Below are 19430 nucleotides of genomic sequence, written 5' to 3'. Positions count from 1 at the left end.
CTTAGCCAGGTATTTAGAGTTAGCCTCTACTAAGTATCCAGTTCATTACAGAAGGTGTATTTCTTGGCAATGTGTTTGCACAGTCTCTGGGTTCAACCCCAGCGCAGGAGCACAGGAAAAAAAAAAGTCAATTCATGTGTGCTGTTCTAAACACAGCAAGGAGTTCTCACCTGTTCATAATTGCTGCATTTTAAAAGACCTCAAAATGTAGTATGTTGCAATTACAAACATAAATTGCACACTCAAAATTGGTTTAAGATGGTAAATTTTTGTTATGTGTATTTTGTTATAATAAAAATTATGGAATTAAGTGTGTGGGTCTATGTTAGAGCACTTGCCTAGTATATGCAAATGTACATGGTTAAATGGCCATTGTAATGTGGTACACTTAAAATTGTGCCTCAACTTAATAAGCACAATGTGTTTGTTACAATTAGTAACTGTGGTAACTCAGAGGTGCTAACTGTTGTGGGGAGAGTAGGGTGTGCTGGCAAGTTGATATAAGCTAGAGTCATCTCAGGCACCCCAACTGAGAAAATGTGGTGATAAGACCAGGCTGTAAGCAAGCCTAGAGAGCATTTTTCTTAATTAGTAATTGATGTGGGAGGTCCCAGCCATTGTGGGTGGTTGCCATCCCTGGGCAGGTGATCCTGGGTTCTTCTCATAAAGCCAACTGAGCAAGCCCTCAGGTGCAAGTCAGTAAATAGCACTCCTCCAAAGCCTCTGATTCAGCTCCTGCCTCTAGGTTCCTGCCCTGAGTTCTTGCCTTGATGCTTTTTATGATGAACAGTGTAATGTAAGTAAGTATCCCTCCCCAGGTTACTTTTGTTCATGGTGTTTCATCACAGCAATAAAACCCCTAAGACAGAGGGCATGGGCATTTTTAGCTATGAAGTCCTGGGTGGCCTCTAACTGGTGGCTGTTAGGTCTCAAACCTGGTTCAAACAGCTAAGGTGCTTATAAACATATCAAAGTGGACTCTAGCATTCAGTCCCTAGCAGTTAGAGTCCTCTAGTCTAGCATACCCTTAGTTCTCCAAACCAGGGGCTCTTCCCTATATAATCCAGCAATTTTGGCTGCGTGGCCTTTCACTTCTTGACCAGTGTCTTGGCTCAGGCAGCACCTCTCAGTGGCTCTCTTCTTGCCTTCCCTTCTCTGCTCACAGGGCCTGGTTCAGTCTGGCTCAGTCCAGAGTCACTCTGAACTCTCCCAGATATCTCTGTCGGTCTCTGTATTTCCCCTTATGTTCATAATTAATAACCTCAACCCTTCAATAAAAGGAGTCATGTCCTCCTTTTATTTTTTTATTCTTTCAATGGCAAGCCTGCCTCAGCCTGTCCAGTTTTGGAATTAAAAGCATACCTGAACATGCTGATTCAGGTGCTAAATGTTTTATTATGATGAAGTAACGTTCAGTAATGAAACTGCTGACCAAGTTGACTCAGACCTGTTATTCTACCATTTCAGAGATAAGGCAGGAGGATCCTGAATTCCAGGTCGGCCGGGGGTACACGATGAGATACTGTGTCCAAAAATCGCAGGCGGTGGGAAGAGGGCGGTAGAGCGTTTATGTAGCATGCGGGGGTCCCTGGGTTTGATCCCATACAGTAGGGGCTTAAAAAGAAACAAAACGGCGGAACCTCCTCGAAAAATAACTCATTTTATCGAATGCTTAAAATAAGCATCCTACAGACGTCTCCACTTGTCATTTTACAAGCATGGAACTACAAGCAAAACCGAGAAGTGGGATGGTGGGGGTGAGGGGTTGCCTCTGGCCCTCGAAGTTCCAAACATCGCCTCTGTCTCCAGGAAAACACCATCACCTGAGCATGCACCGCCTAGAAAACCGTCTTCCTCTACCAGCATAGGGCTCGCCCACTTTACGCAAATTCCCCGCCCCTTCCCCTGCGGCGCCTGCGGATGACGTCACCAGGCGCCCGCGTTTACGCTTTGCTCTCCCTCGCGGAGCTCCAGAGGAGTCTCTTCGAGAGACCGAGACCACGTTTCCGGCCTGAGACGTGTCCAAACCGGGGATCATGAACCGCAGCCGCCAAGTGACCTGCGTGGCCTGGGTCCGCCGCGGCGTGGCCAAAGAGACGCCAGACAAGGTGAGGGCTGTTCGTAGGGGAGCCCGTAGCGACGGCCCCGCCTGGAGGACGCACGCGCCGGCCGAGCCTCGCCTTGAGACCGGCCTGGTTCCCGAGGACTTGAGCCACTGGAGGTGTAGCTCCATTGCCTCGGGCAAGCAGAGACCGCGCCCCTTCCCTTCCCGGAGCCGGAAGCTCGGTCCCACCCCCAGATTCTTGAGCACGTGGACTCTGTGCACCGGAAAGGGGCGGGGTGCTTGCGTGTTAGGAATTTTTTACAGTGATAGAGGTAAAAATGTTATGGGACAGAGATGGCAAGGTGTCTGTGTGACACATTATGAAAGAAATCTTACAAAGCTGAAGGAGACCGTGACAAAGGGGGCGGTTACCCAGGTGGTTTGTTCACCATACGAAATGCTTTCTGCAAGGTGTCGGGTTCAGAGTCCCGGGCTATGTTTGATCAAGATAGGGCAAGCCCTATCTTTTTTGCACTTGATTTCAGGATGTCAGAGGGTGTAAGTGTCCTAAGGGAAGTGAAGAAGTTAGTGTGGGTGTAGTTCTCTGGGTCAGTAACAACTTGGTATGTGGTAGGTATGGTAGCGGCCTGGACATGAATTTATAGCGGTGAGAGTTGGAAATACTCCCCATAGGTGTAAATTCCACCAGAGTACAGGGAGTGTTTAGTCACTATTTCCTTTGGTGTTTTGCCTACAGCAGATAACCAATATATATTTATAGAATAGGGACAACAAATTACCTCATTGAAATTTGTCCAAAGTTATTTTCATTTTTAAAAGGATACATACAGCCTTTGAAAGAGTCTTAAAAATCCCTAGTTCTTGCCCCACCCCCAAGCAATACAAATACCTTTGTGTGTGTGTATGGCTTTGTTTGTGTATTTGTTTATGTGTGTACTGTCTAACTAAAGCCAGAGTTAGCCAGTTGAGACATGCTGGCTGGCCAGTGAGCACCAGAAACCCTCCTGTCTCTGTAATACCCAGTGCTGAGATTACAGGTGTGCTTGTCACTGTGCCTAACTTTGAAGTGGGCTCTGAGATGGAACATAGGTCCTTATGCTTGCTAAGCAAACACTTTACCGTCTGAGCTCCTCCTTTCCCCAGTGTGTTCTAGCCTTTAACTTCTGGATCTTTCTCAGCCAAAATATGATAGAATGTCATTTTCAGGAGGATGCTTGTGTTACAAGAATTTTGTTTTTGTTTTGGAGACCAGGTCTCAAATCTGTAGCCCACTGTGGCCTCAGACTTATGGCAATCTTTCTGCCTCAGCCTCCTAAATAATAGGGTTACAGGTATGAGCCACTGAATTGCTGGAAGCTCATTAGTAGAAACTGAGCAACTGATTTGCCTTCAACCTTGGAGCATTACCATTGTGGCCAGCACCACAGTGTGGGTTTATGTCTACAATACCAAACCAGTGTTAGCCTTTACAAGCTTAATGTAGTACCATTTGGTGGGTTTGTTGTTGTTGCTTTTGGTTTTTGGAGACAGGATTTCTCTGTGTAGCCCTGGCTGTTCTGGAACTCACTCGGTAGACCAGGCTGACCTTGAACTCACAGAGCTCTGCCTGCCTCTGCTTCTTCTGGGATCAAAGAAGTGCATCACCACCACCCTCTGGCTGTTAGATGTCTTAAAGGCACTAAATCATTGTTTAGCTGAGAGAATGCCAGTTTTGAAGAGAGTGGCCTCAGTTTTGAACTCAGAATAAAAGATAGCCAGATAGGAAATCTTACTGGAAGTTGGGAAAGTAGAGATAGAATTCAAGATGAGTAAGGAGGGAAGTTGGGGGATAATTGGCTCCCAGAAAGAATCAGTTTGCATTTGGCAGGAATGATAGGGAAAGAAGCAGAGGACCACTGTATGTGGTTTGTTAGTGGATGACCACTGACAAGAGCAGGAGGTACTCCTGGAGTCTGAAATGGCTACCATAGATCCACTTTACAAAATCCAGCCTATTTGAATATTGAGGAAGGTAGAGCAGAGTGAGCGTGACTTCTGAACAGTATTAGGTGGGAGGGGTCTTAATCATAAGGGCCTATACAAGCTTCACCTAGTTATACTTAGAGCCAAGATATTTTTTGATGGCTCTTGATACCATAGTTTACATTTGCTTGAAGGCTTTATTCAAAGGCTTCTAATGATTTCTGTAAATATGCTCTAATGATTATGTTTGCTCCCTTGTAGGTAGAGCTAAGTAGAGAGGAAGTAAAGCGTCTCATCGCTGAAGCGAAAGGGAGATTACAGTAAGTCTCCAAGTTTCTCTGGTTGTGGTCAAGTCTACATGAAGTCTGCCACATGCCTGTTTCTGGGAGGTGACATCCTTTCCCTTTCTGTTTTCACTCAGAGAAGAAGGTGGCAGTGAGGAAGATGAGGCAGGCAGTCCTTCAGAAGATGGCATGTGGCGTACCCAGGCACAGCCTAGAGAGCCCCTGGATGATGGTGACCCACAGGATGACCGTACACTAGATGATGATGAGCTGGCTGAGTATGACTTGGACAATTATGATGAAGAGGACAACCCAGGTGAGAAGTGGCTCTCCTTCATGTGTCTGCCCACAGTGCTCTCAACTCTGCTGTTATCCCAATACTTTAGTCTGTTATACTGTCCCTGGGGTCAGGTCAGGTAATTTGGACTGGTTCCTAAACCAATATGGAAGGAAGCTCTAATCCACTGGCCTACGGTGTAAATTTGAGCTCTAAAGACACCATCTATTTTATTGCATATGTAAGAAGTAACTCTCTAACTGACTTGTGAGTTCTCTGTTGCTACAGTACTGTTGGAGATAATGAGGAGAGGGAGCCTGGTGGCAGGAGGAAAGGAGGTACAGTTAAGACTATGAGAGACCCAGTAGGAAGCCTGGGGGAAATACAGTAGCTGAGAACACTGGCAAAGCTGATTGTTAAGCAAAAGAAGTATAAAGATAAATACAAAGAACAGGCAGAAGCTGTGTGAGCTTCTTTCATGGCCTTCTGGTATGGTCCTGGATGACATTAACCTGTAATCTTTGTTTTTTTTTCTGAGAAAGGGTTTCTCTGTAGAGCCCTGGCTGTCCTGGAAGTCTATAGACCAGGCTGGCCTCAAGCTCAGCGGTCAGCCTGCCTCAGCCTCCCACGTGCTGGGATTCTAGGTATCCACCACCACATCCAGCTAACCTATAATCTTAAGGGGGAGAAACAGGTGACAACTTCATCACTCTAAGTAAGTTGATAAGCTCTGTATCATGTAAATCCCAACTACTCTGATTCTCTGGGAGTTAATAGAATTCTCTCAGAATCAGCAACTACCAACTCATAAATCAGAAAAACAAGTAAGCTGACATATAAAACATCAGCTTAGTATGAAAGTTGTCTGTCTACAACAAAGTGAAGTCGTCACCACCATCCAGGTCTCAGGATTTCAGTAGGCAAGTGATGGTCTAGAAGCATGCTCTTCATTATGTAAAGGAGACTACATAAACACCAAAGATGGTGCTTTTTTTTTTGTTTGTTTAATGTACCCTCAATTTTGATATTTTTGTGTTTTTTGGTTGTTGCTGCTGCTGCAATCTTCTTTCCTCATGAGGGCATAACCTTCCTCAGCCTTGTAGGTTGATGCTGCCCTTGCAAAGGTGGTATAAAGGTTCCATTTTCAATTTGTGAATCACGTGAGTGTAAATCTGAAAGCACTGCCTGCAGAGTATCCTGTCCAACTGTGAAGCCTGCCATCCTAGTTTTTACCTAACAACCCTTATCTATAAGGTTTGTTCATTTCAGTGTTTCACGGACACTTTCTTCTAGATGTTGAAAGCTGCTTCTCGAGGACCTTAATTTGTTGATTGATTGATTGATTGATTGATTGAGATAAAGTTTCTCTTTGTAGCCTTGGCTGTCCTGGACTCACTTTGTAGACCAGGCTGGCCTCGAACTCATGTACCTTGAATTTTAATCATATGGAACAAGCTAGAGAATCTGAACAGAGCTGTAATATTTTATCAGAAGGGTTAAATTCTTGATTTAATTCTTTCATTTGAAAAATGTGGCTTCTAAGACGTAGGAAATCATTCCACATGTCAAATAGAAATAGAAAAAATAGACTTTGGAATTTTTGGTTGTGAGCCTAGTCTTCAGTGGCTGAGCCATCTCTCCAGCCCAACTTTGAAATTTATATAGTTTCCTCTCCCAAATATGAATGATAAGGTTAGTGAGAAAATAGACTCAAACCCAAACTGAATGTCTTGGGGAAAAGGTTTTGTCAAGGTGATTTTTATTTTTCCATTTTGATGGGTGAATTTTTATTACAGATGCTGAGACTATTGGTGAATCTCTGTTGGGTCTTACAGTCTATGGCAGTAATGATCAAGATCCATATGTTACCCTGAAAGATACGGTAAGTGTTTAGCCACATTGGTTTTCAGATTGCCCCTAGTGTTGAAAAGCCTTATTAAATCTCTGCCTCTAGCCAGTGACTGTTTCCTGCCCACTTAGGAACAATATGAGCATGAAGATTTCTTGATTAAGCCCACTGACAACCTCATCGTTTGTGGCCGTGCTGAACAAGAACAATGCAATTTAGAGGTACATGGTGAGTAAAGGAAGTGCCCCACCTAAAAGCTTTCCACGTGAGGTTAAAATATTGCAGTGGCCCCTATTGTGCAGCTTTAGAGGCCAGGTCTCACTGTACTTAATTTGAGTTGGTGACTCAAATCAGTTTTATACCACAGCCTGTGCTGGTTATCTAGACATGTGCAGTCTGGAAATACGGCCCTTAGGAAAGGGGATTTTGATTTTATTTCTTTAATTATGTATTTGTGTATGACTGTTGTGCCTGTATGCAACTGCATGCAACTTGTGCCATATGCATGCTTGGTGCCCAAGGAAAGGAGAACAGGGTATTAGATTCCTGGAATGAGAGATACAGACAGGTGGCAGTGGTGGTGCAGGCATTTGAGAGGCTGAAACAAAAGAATCCATTCAAAAAGAATTAAATTATATTGGTCTCTCTGAGATTGGTTTTTATGAATGCACATCTGAGATCATTATATCATCACCAGTTTAGTTTACCATGTATGCTGCAAATTTTTTTTCAGGACCTTGCCTTTTCAGCAGAGGCTAATGTGACAACTTGACTTTAAGTTTCCAAATTCCCAGAATCTGTCCCATAATCAGAGATATGAGATTTAAAAACAAAACAATAATAAGAAAAAAAACCTTAGTTTATCACATCTTTCTTAGTAAAGAGCCTGTTAAAGGAGACTTTTGTTATCATGTCATTGTATACACATAGTGATTTGATTTTTAATGTAATTTTGCTCCTTAACTTTCTGTATGTGAATGTTAAAAAGCTACTTCTGCAAGTTGGCATATTTTAAAGCATGTCCTTAAAACCTTGGTCTACATTGTTAGTTTTCATAAACTCTTGAAATACAGGCATTTAACTTTCTAAATACTATGATTTTCTCCAATGTTATTTTTGTTTGTTCCGACTTAAAATCAGGTGGACCTTTAGCAGATGTCAGTCCTCCTTGTAGAGTGTGATTTTTGTAATGAAGGAAATGACAGAACCATTTTTCTGTCTGGCAGTGTTCATGGAAAATGCTAGGAGATGAGAATGTATTAGATGGGACAAACAAACTTTATCTAGCAATAGTGACCATAAAGTTTCCTTTCAATGTCATCACCTGTCTTGTTTTAATAGGAGACTGTTGTGAGGTACGTGTGATTTCTGAAGTCTCTTATGGAAGTCTCTCTTTTCAATCTTTTTAGTTTACAATCAAGAAGAGGAGTCTTTCTATGTACACCATGACATACTCCTGTCTGCATATCCTCTGAGTGTGGAATGGCTGAGTTTTGATCCAAGTCCAGATGCATCTTCTGGTAATTGGGAAACGTATTTATTCTTCATGGGTCAGAACTGTCGCTGACAGTTGATGAAGTGTGACTTATAGAAGTCCTAGTGTAATGTCACTTAATCATTTGGGATCTGTGTGCCCCCAGAGTTTAGATAAGCCACTACACTGTGCTGAAAGATACTATTTGAAAGGTTTTTTTTACGATAAAACTACTGAATCTTGTAAAAAGCCGAGTGTAAAGTGGTATCATGTTGCCAGCTGGACTGTCTCAGAAAACACTTAGTGAACCAGACATGGTATGATAGTATATCATTTGGAAGCCGGGACAGACGAATCTTGAGTTCTAGGCCAGCCTGGACTATATAGTGAGACCTTGTCTCAAAATATTTAAAAAAACAAAATAAACAACAAAAAATAAAAGCAAAGCAAAGACCCTTGTCCCAGGTCACTGTCCTTTTCAGCCGGATCTGCACACACTTGGTTGCCTGGCCAGTGCTTCTCAGTAACAGTAAATACTGTAATACTAATGACTTTGTAGTTTCTGCCAGGCTTATTTGTGCTCAGTCTTGACTTGATCCTCACCCTTGCAGTGGTCCATGGAGGAAAGGGCAAGAGTTGTTGCTTACCTGTAGTAAATTTTATAACTGAGGCCAAAGGATTGAACCTTTACTACTAGAATTACAACTACTAAGCCAGCAGCTCAGCAATGGCATGGGAGCTGTTAGAATTGCAGGTTTCCAAGATGATGTAATGGGCTTGAGAAGTACTGCTCAAGTCAGTCCACGGCATGATGTGCTAGGCTGGCAGCTTTTGGTGATAATTTATAATGGAAAGGGCATTGTTTCTTTCCATAGGAAATTATATTGCTGTGGGAAACATGAGCCCTGTCATTGAGGTATGGGACCTGGATATAGTGGACTCTCTAGAGCCAGTCTTCACACTGGGAAGTAAACTTTCAAAAAAGAAGAAGAAGAAATCAAAGAAGGTAAAGAGGAGTAGATATTAAAAGACAAATTGGGCTAAGAACATATATTTTTGCAATTAGATCATCTTGGTATAGAACAGGAGTTACAAAGGTAATGTAATTTTTGTTTGTTTGTTTGTTTGTTGTTTTTCGAGACAGGATTTCTCTGTGTAGTCCTGGCTGTCCTAGAACTCTCTCTGTAAACCAAGTTGTCCTCGAACTCAGAGATCCATGTGCTTCTGTTTCCCAAGTGCTCGGGATTAAAGTCATACGCCACCACTACCACCAGCTAGTTAACATAATTTCTAATTTCAGAAAGCCCATTTATTTTCTGGTCTCATGAAACCTGTTAGAATATAATTTTACTAAGTGCTAAGTTTAAACTTCAAGGTTCCTGTTTAGCTGCTTGTGTGATAAATTCTAATATGTCTATATTTTTCTTGTAGATTTGGGGAGAGGTGAAGGATAGTGTTGATAGGTCATGAACTGCTTTTTTTTTTTTTCTCTAAAGAATATTTATCATAAAATCACTAGATAATAAGACAGTTTGTGATGGATGACTTTTAATACAAACAAATTAAAATATATTACAGAGTTCCTCAACAGAAGGGCATACTGATGCTGTCCTTGACCTTTCCTGGAATAAGACAATCAGGTAAGAAGATGGCATTCACGATGTGTTGTCTGCAGTATTGTTCTCATTCATACCTACACTGTCCACTGTGCAAGCAAGGAGCTTGCACCTTTATGCCCATCTTTCTCCCCTTTTCTGCATGTGTACCATTCAAGGACAGCACTGGTACTATTAAGTTGCATTCCTCCTATCCCCTAGCCAGTTTTGCCATAGGTGCCCTTTATAAACCTGGAAATCATGTACCCTCCTCCAGTGCCGGTGACTCCATAAGATGCTGCTGTTTCTCCACAAACTTTCTCACTTTATTTCATTTTCACAAATTACCCATCTTCTCACCTTAAATTATGGTCAGATAGTCCCAGCATGAAATCATCACTTTGACCCCTTTGTAAGTTCAGTGATTCAGTACCTCCACATCATGCAACTGCTACCACTGCCTATCTTCAGATCTTTTCTGTAGTCCCAGACTGAACTCTGTACCAAAACCCTGCCTTCTTCCCCTTCCTCCTAGCCCTGGCACCACCATTCCACTTCCTGATGAAATTTATTTAGAATGTGTTTTGGTTGTTTTCTTTTGTTGTTGTTGTTGTTGTTGTTTTCTAAACATGGTCACACTGTGTAGCTTTGGGTGTCCTATTGCCAAGGTTGTTTTAAACCCTGCATTCAAGCAGTATTCCTGTGTCAGCTCCCAGTTACCTGTAACTACATGAGTGTTTGTTTCTTAGTGATTGGTGATTTTGAGCATCACAGTGCTCTTTTACTGTTATATATACCTTCTTAGTGGGAAATATCATTTTCAAATTGAATTGTAAAAGTCTTTTCTATATTCTGAAGTAATACCTAGCTAGTAGTGTGTTTCCAAATATTTCTGTTATGCTTGTGGTTGGTTTTTTTGTTTTGTTTTTTAGTTTTATAAAATCATTTTAATGTTGAAGGTGTCACATTTATTTTTGTTATGTGTTTGCTGATACATTTAAGAAATGTTCTCTAACCCAAGATCATCAAGATTTATATTAATTAATGTGTTTTGGAATTTTTTTAGTGTTAGCTCCCACACTTAAATCTGCTGTCCATTTTGAGGTGTGTGGATGTTGAGATGGGGGTCAAACTTTTTCACAAGGATATTCCATTGTCTTTGAATCATTTTTTGGTAATGGCATCAATGTCATTTCTCCAACTTGAACATTTAAAATTGTCTTGGCACTTTTTAAACATCAAAAATACCAATCAATCACTGAGAAATACAAACTAAAACATGGCCATAACCTGGTGGCAACAGGCATGTAGTTCCAGCTCACTGGGAGCGGAGGCAGGAAGAGTGCTTGAGCACAAGGTTTGAGACAGCCTGAGCAAAATGGAGAGACTACATCCTAAAAACAAACAAAAAATAGGCTGGAATAGTGGCTCAGTGGTTAAGAGCAATCAATGTTCTTAGAGAGGAGTGAGTTTGGTTACCAGCACCCACATGCAGTGGCTCACAGCAAAATCTATTTTCTGAGATTTACTTCTATTTGCTCAGTCAATAGGCCTATGCATTTTGTTGGGATACTCTTAATTTTTCGATTAATTTTGGAAGTTTTCATGATGAAAGTCTTAAGGTTTTTTTTTTTAATGCCTATTTCACTGCTTTGATGTTATAAGTGAACTCCTTATATTTAATGTTTTTTGTTTTTAAAAACAATTTCTCTATATTTTGTTTCTTTCCATTCTTAGAAATGTGCTGGCAAGTGCATCCGCAGATAGCACTGTGATTCTCTGGGATATGTCTGTAGGGAAGCAAGCAGCCAGGCTTACTGCACACACAGACAAGGTATGGTGACTTAGTGGGTAAAAGGGCTTCTAAAGAATCTGGTAGATTATTGGCTAAAATAATCCAGACATTTGTATATGGCTTTCTTTGACATACACATTGCTTTCCACAGTTATCCCATGAGGTTCACAGAGCCCTGTGCAATAAATAACAATCCTTCAGTCTTACAGAATAGTAATCAGGAACATGAATGCCCTATGAAATGTTCCTTAAGGCTCCTGGGAGCTGGGGTGGGGTTGTCAGTCACAACAGTAGTAAGATTGTAGTAGATGTGTAACTACAGAACTCTGCTCAGGATGCTGATGTACTAAAAACAGTTGGACTTGAAGGCCTATGCGCTTGCCCAGTCCACTCTACTTCCCTTTCTTCTGAAGGGTCTAAGCATTCCACCACAGACCCTGCGGAGGGCTGAGGGCTACATTATTCCCGTAAGTGCTTGCTTTTATTTGAGAACATGGTTTCCCTTTTTAAGTATTTAATTCCTCCTCTTTTGGCTAGGTATGGTGGCACATACCTTTAATCCCAGTGCTCAGGAGGCAGAGGAAGTTCAAGGCTATTAGGCCAGCCTGGTCCATACAGCAAGTTTCAGACCAGCCAGGCCTACCTACTGAGACCCTCTCCAAAAACAAACAAACCCTGCAGATTATACACTATTGGAAGTTTTAAAGAGGTGGCATAGAAACAATACCAGTTCTGTTTGACTACCCCATAGCAATAATACGCAGAGTGGATAAAGACAGATCTTTTCTCGTTCCTTCCTCTAGGTCCAGACACTGCAGTTTCATCCATTTGAAGCACAAACTCTGATTTCTGGGTCATATGATAAGTAAGAAAGCACTTCTTGTACTGCAGTTGCATTATCCCTAAACTTATTTAAAAGTACCTGGCCTGTGGGTATAGCTCAGAAGGGCTATTGCCCATAATGCACAAGATCTTGAGTTCATACCTCGACTAGGCAGGTGACATTTGATGCTTAGACGGGCTTTACTATTGAGGTGCTACACATTTAAATCATTAATGTTAGTTTTCAACCCTGATCCTACTTTCCCTCAAAAAGAAATGTGGTTTTGTCATAGTAATCTAACTATAGAAACTAGAAAATGTATCTGGTTTTTAAAAGCTGTATGACTTAAGCCATTTTTGTGATACAAGCAATCCCAAACAGGGTGACTTTAGACAAGCATTTCTTAGACTATTTTAGATTGAAGACTGAGCTCAGCTGCTCACAGTAGCTTGGTTAGGTTAAACAAAGACACTTGATTCTCCAAAGGCAGAGAGACTTTGGAGACTTGACTTAGAGCTAGTACACCCTCTGTGGGTGCCTCTATGGGGAACATTCCTACATTACATGGCAGAAACCATGGGTATAGGAGAAATGAGCAGTTGGAGCTACTTCTGTCAACTGCAGGAGCCCTGGTCACATGTACTCTCCTTTTTATAGATTGCATCTGAGGGAAGGGATGGCTAGTAGTATCAAACCAATTAGCAGTCTTTGTTTTGATTCCTTATCCTTTACAGGAGTTCCAGTTTTTCTTAGATGTGATTTGTGAAAAACTGTAAGACTGTATTTCTTAGTTCCCCAAGCACAGTAGTGACCAGAGAACAGCTGTGGTTAGAGCCTTAGTTGCATGGCTGTGAACCTTACCTGGGAAAGGGAAGTAAGAACTACCTTGGACTTTGGGAATAGGACTCATCCATCCATAAGTCAAGATTTTGACCTGCAGAAAAATTAGGCCCCAGTTAGAGCCATAGTTCCTTCCAGTGACAAAAAACAGGATCTACCAGTAAAATTCAGCTTGGGGCAGTAGAGATGGCTCAGCAGTTAACACATTTTGTTCTTTCAAAGGATCTTATTTCAGTTCCCAGCACCCACATGGGAACTGCCCACAATGTCTAACTCCAGTTCCAGGGGGATCAGATGCCCTCTTTGGCCTCTATAGTCACTGCACCTACATGTGATGCACAAACATTTATGCAGGCTAGAGAGATGGGCCCAGTTGCTCCTCTGCAGTTCATTCCTAGCACCTACATCAGGTGGTTCACAGCCACCTGTAATTCCAACTTGAAGGGATACTATGTCTTTTTGAACCACATGGACACCTGTACACATAACAGAATGGAATTTTTCTTTTTACTTTTTTTTAAGTTTAGAACTTTAAAACAAGCTATAAATAATTGAATTCTCAATTCATAACGCTGCTCTGTTATTTCACTAAAGTAAGTTTAACCCTAACATGGCATACAATATGTGCAGGTCAGTGGCTCTGTATGACTGCCGAAATCCAAACCAGAACCAACGCCTGTGGCGATTCAGTGGGCAGATTGAGAGAGTGACGTGGAACCACTTTTCACCTTGTCATTTTTTGGTAAGAATATGCACATTGGTTTTTGGGCGTAAAGACTTTTTAAAAGTTCCACTAACATCAGCCAAACAGAATGCCTCAATATTACCCACTCTGTATTTTTCTTTTTGCTTTAATATTTCATGTGTTTTGTTGTCTTTCTTTAAAAAAAAAAAAAACTTTTATTTGTTCTCAGTTTGCAAAACTTAGTTTATAGGTATATGTGTTTTGTCACAAATTCTGGCTTTCACTTTGATAATGGGAAGCCTCTAGTATAACATAGCTGTCATAAAAACACTGGAAAGCAGAAGTTACAGTAATATTAAAAGCCCACATTTCTAAGAAAATACAGCTTATAAATACATGCATTTTGCAGTATATTTAGACAACAGTACTATGCAGTCATGCCCTTATGGAAAATAATGAAATTTAATTTAAGTGCTTTAAAGTATACTATTCTTAGCTGTACAACATAAAACTGTTGCTAAATTTCTTTTGCCAATGGGTGGGAGTTGTTCCAGACAGGGTTATTCTCTCTGCAGCCTTGGCACTGTTTTCTTAATTTATAACCACACCAATTTAAAAAAAAAAAAAAGTTTTTGGAAAGTTGGTAAGTGGGATTGTTATTTCCAGGTATATTGAGCCCATACTGGTTTTTCTTTTCTTCCCTTCTACTTCAGGACAGAGTGTAATTTGTATCCCAGGCTGGCCTTAGACTGCCTCAGCCTCCTGAGACCTTTTAGCAGTGTACCACAGCTTCTTTACCTATAAACTGTAAAATGTTCCAGTCCCCGCTAATTAGGAAATTGAGCAAGAGAAGCACACTGTTCAGTTTAGGACAGCTTTTTAATAATTAAACTTTCAAAAGTGTTTCTAAAAAGGTCATTTGTTTTTTACCATGAGATCGTTTTATAAATTCTAAACATTTGAGTGTTGTTTTTCTCATGGAAAGAGAACTTCACCAGTAGCAGATATACAACCTAACACCAGTGCCACTTGTGAACTTACAAGGCAGACTTGAGTACAACTAAAACAGTTAAAACAGAATCTGCCAGTTCCTTCCTACTTAGAAGGCTCCCACTATAGGAACTGGATTGGGAATCACTGGCACTAGATGTGCAAAAATCAGTGATGTTACAACCTTCAGTAGAGATGCCTAGTCATTTCATCCCAGGTACATGAGCTTAAAGTATCATAGTTACATTCACCCCAGAATTGAGCTTTTGCATAGAGCATTTTGACTATTTTTTTTTCTGGATTTATTGCATTATTGTATAAGTGTTTTTTGCCTCTGTGTATGCAAGTGTACCTACCATGTGATGTGATGCCAGTGGACTTCAGAAGATGGTATCGAATCCCCCAGAACTACAATTATAAATGGTGGAGCCACTATGTGGCCACTAGGAACCAAAACTAGGTCCAATCTTAGTTTTTGACCCTGTATCTAGCATTCATCAAGGCAGGCCTTAGTTTCTGCCCTTTCCTGTTGGTGTTGCTCTACGCATGTATAGAGCTTTAGGTCTCTCTCACCTTTTTTTTGCTCCCTGATTCTTGAGAGCCTAACAGCTTATCTCCAACTGTCAGTCCACTGCTAAGGCACTATTAAGACATCATCTGATTACCATCATCTTCATAATTTCCTTATTGGCTCCCAACATCCACTTTCTTTATTCCCACTGCTTCATTCTGTGCCTTCTTCAGCTCACACCTGCAGCAGCCACCCTCACCAAGACGGTGCTAGCCCACTGCTCTTCAGTTAACCCCCACCTCACCCATTCCCCCCTACCTTTGTGCAGTGACTATCTATAATCCTGCTCTCTTCTGCTTTATAGCTCATGCTAAAGTTCTTACGTCTATCTTAATTTTTAGTAAATTCTACAAATAAAATTATTTTTACTATAACTTATATACTTCTTTATTGCCAAATTTTACTGTCATATAACATGATCTTGCCTGTCTTTTATTCCACAGGCCAGTACAGATGATGGCTTTGTATATAATCTGGATGCACGTTCAGATAAGCCAATATTTACACTTAATGCACACAATGATGAAATCTCTGGTAAGAATGATGTTTCTTTCAAATGCATTAAGTTATGACAAGTTAAGTCTAAATTTCAGGCAGTAGCTCCTGAACTAATCTTATCTTCTAGGTCTTGATCTGAGCAGTCAGATCAAAGGCTGCCTCGTTACCGCTTCAGCAGACAAATATGTGAAGATCTGGGACATCTTAGGAGACAGGCCAAGTCTCATTCATTCGAGAGACATGAAAATGGTGAGCATCTCCCTGACATTTTTATTGTGTTTCTGACCTATTTATTTGCTTGTCTTTTCCTGGGAAACACTGCAGTTAAGGATGTGTTGAATCCAATTTTGAGCTAGTCACGTTTGATGGGAGTTTATAACTTAGGAGAGTTTTAAAGAGTTCAGTTACTGTCTGAATTCCTTTCCAGTTTACAAGCTTACTAGTCACTTTATAGGATCAAGAAGAGTGGGCAAAGGACACAGGGAAGGGCCACAACTTTTAGCCTTCAACAGCTGCCTCAGGGAATCTTGGGGCTTTGGGCACTAGAGCTATTGGGGGCTCTTTATTTATTTCTCATAGCCTGCTTTCTACATTGAGGTTGGTAATATATGTGTACACAAAACATTTAGAATAAGTAGTATTTTTAACAGTGAGTGCTTACTGGGTGAGCCACTGAGTTATATGAATAACATCAGCAGCATAGTAGAATTTCACAGCTTTTAACACTGTGTTTTTAGCTTACAGGCAGGCCATTAAGTTTCTTCGCTCCATCCCAGGCTTATCCATAAATGACTACTTGGCTCATGTACTTATACTGAAATAACAAGTTATCTCACTAAGGGATTTTGTAGTTTTTTCATTCATACTTTCTGTAAAGTGTATTTTTAATATTTAGGAGTGTAAAAACAAAAACATTAAAAGTTTACTAATAAATTGAGGGCTAGAGTGGCACTTGCTACTAAGCTTGATGACCATGCTGTAAAAGGAGAGCACCAACTCCTCTAAGTTGGCCTCTGTCCATACACATGCCCACCCCAACACAGAAATGTAATGTTTGCCAGTGGTTTGGGGGCTCAGTGGTAGAACACTTGCCTAGGAAAGCCCTGATATCCAACCTGCATACATGCAAAAGGACTATTTAAGAAAAAAGACTTCATAGTGACCTATTATATGACTGTTACTGTTTGAAAAGATAAATAAGGTTTCTGGGTGTATACAGGGAACTAGATAGGAAATAGCTAATAAATCACGGCTGGCCTCACGATGCAGCCGTAATGTTGTGCTTATCTAGCTTTGAGTACCGAATCAAACCTGTCCTTAGAGAATAGGGGTAGGGATCTAGAGGTTAGAACTCTCTAAATGGTTAGAAATCACTGACATTTCAGTTCTTTTCTTTCTAGGGAGTTCTTTTTTGTTCTTCATGTTGTCCTGATTTGCCATTTGTATATGCCTTTGGAGGACAGAGAGAAGGACTCCGAGTTTGGGACATAAGCACTGTCTCTTCAGGTAAGAAGCCTTCTAGATCCTGCTCTGTCAGAAAGTGTAAGGACTAAGCACAGGGTGAGAATTTAATGTGTTAAATAGTAATTGTTGAGGTTACTTACTATTTAGTGTACCCTATAGACAATATGTCCCCACTAAATTTTCCCTCCCATGATGAGGAAGGATCCTAAACTTTTGTCAGTTGCTATTATTTGAATTTATAGGATAATGAAATATTATAGATTATATATGTGTGGTCATGATATAGAGGGAAAAAATCTGAAGCAGAGCGCTGTTCCAAGGTAGATTTGAGTTAAAGACAAGCCCAAGAGATGATTAAGAGTCACCAGGGACTGTCTCTGACATGAACTTAGTGGCTGGCTCTTTGACTGCCTCCCCTGAGGGGAGAGCAGCCTTGCCAGGCCACAGAGGACAATGCAGCCAGTCCTGATAGGACCTGATAAACTAGAGTCAGATGGAAGGGGAGGAAGACCTCATCTATCAGTGAACTTGGAGAGGGGCATGGGAGGTGATGAGGGAGGGAGGGTGGACATGGGAGATGAAGGAGGGGAGCTACAGCTGGGATACAAAGTGAATAAACTAATTAATATAAAAATAAAAATTTAATGAAATTTTAAAAAAGAAAAAAAAGCTCCTTGAAATGTAGAGATAAAGAGACAGGACCGGACAGTTAAATTGTGTCTGCCCATGCTGTGAAATGCAATAAAGATTAAGCAAAATTGGAAAAAAAAAAAGAGTCATTAAATTGGTCTGGCATCCCTGCTTCACATAGTATTAAATCTATCTTTCACATAAAGTTTTCACCTCAAAACAAGCCCTTAATATTGTTTTATAATCTAGTCTTTAGACTCTTAACTCCTTTTCTCATGGTTCCTTTTAGTAAACGAAGCATTTGGAAGACGGGAGAGACTGGTTATTGGAAGCGCAAAAGGCTTGTCTGTTAGTGGCCCTTGTGGGAGCAAGAGCCCACAGACACCAATGGAGACCTGACAACGATCAGTTTCCTGATTTGCTTACCTTACCTCGGGATTTCAAAAAGCTGGCCTAGAAATGTTCAAGTGTACCTATAGCCATAATGGTGGAAACAAAACTGAGTTCAGTTCTTTTTGTCATTCCCCTCTGCAGCTTTGGTGGCAGTCCACAGCCTTTGTATCTGCCTTCAACTGGGTATTGTACAGAGTTCTTGCATTTCTTGAAAATAAAAGATTTTCAAAAAATTATTTCTTAAACATGCTGTCTGACGTAGGAACTGTAGGCTTATAAAATAAGTAGTAACAGTTTTTGAGACGGGTCTTGCTGTGTTAGGCTGGTGTGGTAGTTCATGCTTGTCCTCCCAATACTGAGGAGGAGGGAGACAGGACTAAATGGCCACCCAGCCTGGCCTGCTCCGGGATCCACTTGGCTCCATCTTCCCAGGCTAGGATTACCAATATGCATGATAGATTCCAGAATTGAATTGAATTCATCAGGTCTTTATGCTTGCAAAATGAGCATTTTTTGCTGACTAAGCAGTCTCTCTGGCCCAATGATTTAAAAATGTGATTCCTAAAGGCATTTTCACCTTTTGCATATTAATCATATTTTTGACAAAGCCATTATGAACTTCATGGTTTTCAGGAATGTTTTGTCTCAACTGAAAAAAAATAACGGGGGGGGGCATTTAGTTCATACAAATTTTCTATGATCAAAATATATTGCTAAATGGACAACAAACTAAAAGCTGTCATAGTAATACAACCTTATAAGTTCTGGCTCCAGAAGGTACCAGTAAATTCTCCCTCTAGTTACTTTATAATCTCTGATTATCTTTTAAAATGAACTTGACCTTGTCAAGCTCATAAAACACCGGACTCAGAGGTATAAATTAAAGAATCTTACACTACTCCGTTTTTCACTTTGCCTCAAGAACAACTGTTCATTTATTCCTTCCATGAAAGTTAATTCTCTTTTCAGATTTCATCAATTGCGTAAACTGATTTCCAGGTTTTATGATGTTAATATTTAATAGGACATTCTTATTTCAATAAGCAATACAGTAATGCATTCTACTTGTCGTTAATATTCACCTCACTTGTCTTTCATTTGTTCTTTTCAGAATGCCAGGGCCTTTCTCAAGTCGCATCAGATTTACACGATCATTATAGACTTCCAAAATGGGACTACAAGCACCCAAGTTATATGTGTTTCCCACACAATGACTGCTGTGTAGCAGATGATGG

At 40.8% G+C, this 19430-nt stretch overlaps 2 protein-coding genes across 3 annotated transcripts in view; one reads left to right on the top strand and one right to left on the bottom strand.

Annotated features, from left to right (window-relative positions):
* The first annotated feature begins 1920 nt into the window (after positions 1-1920).
* Pwp1 (PWP1 homolog, endonuclein) lies at positions 1921-18431 on the top strand. Its single transcript, XM_021662388.2, has 15 exons — positions 1921-2108; positions 4289-4347; positions 4449-4627; positions 6385-6470; positions 6569-6665; positions 7847-7957; positions 8787-8917; positions 9490-9551; positions 11244-11340; positions 12105-12166; positions 13595-13706; positions 15654-15744; positions 15836-15957; positions 17109-17214; positions 18092-18431. The coding sequence occupies exons 1-15, from the start codon at positions 2037-2039 to the stop codon at positions 18199-18201; spliced, it is 1497 nt and encodes a 498-aa protein (XP_021518063.1). The 5' UTR covers positions 1921-2036; the 3' UTR covers positions 18202-18431.
* The window catches only part of Prdm4 (PR/SET domain 4), a 30859-nt gene continuing 27081 nt past the window's right edge, over positions 15653-19430 (bottom strand). For both annotated transcript variants that reach the window (XR_009589958.1, XR_009589959.1), the window contains exon 15: positions 15653-18844. The gene's annotated coding sequence lies outside the window, so the exon portion shown is untranslated. The remainder of the gene's footprint in view (positions 18845-19430) is intronic.

Source organism: Meriones unguiculatus, chromosome 2 (assembly GCF_030254825.1).
Source record: "Meriones unguiculatus strain TT.TT164.6M chromosome 2, Bangor_MerUng_6.1, whole genome shotgun sequence".
NCBI classification, from domain to species: Eukaryota; Metazoa; Chordata; class Mammalia; order Rodentia; family Muridae; genus Meriones; species Meriones unguiculatus.
This window is presented reverse-complemented; position numbering and strand designations above follow the sequence as displayed.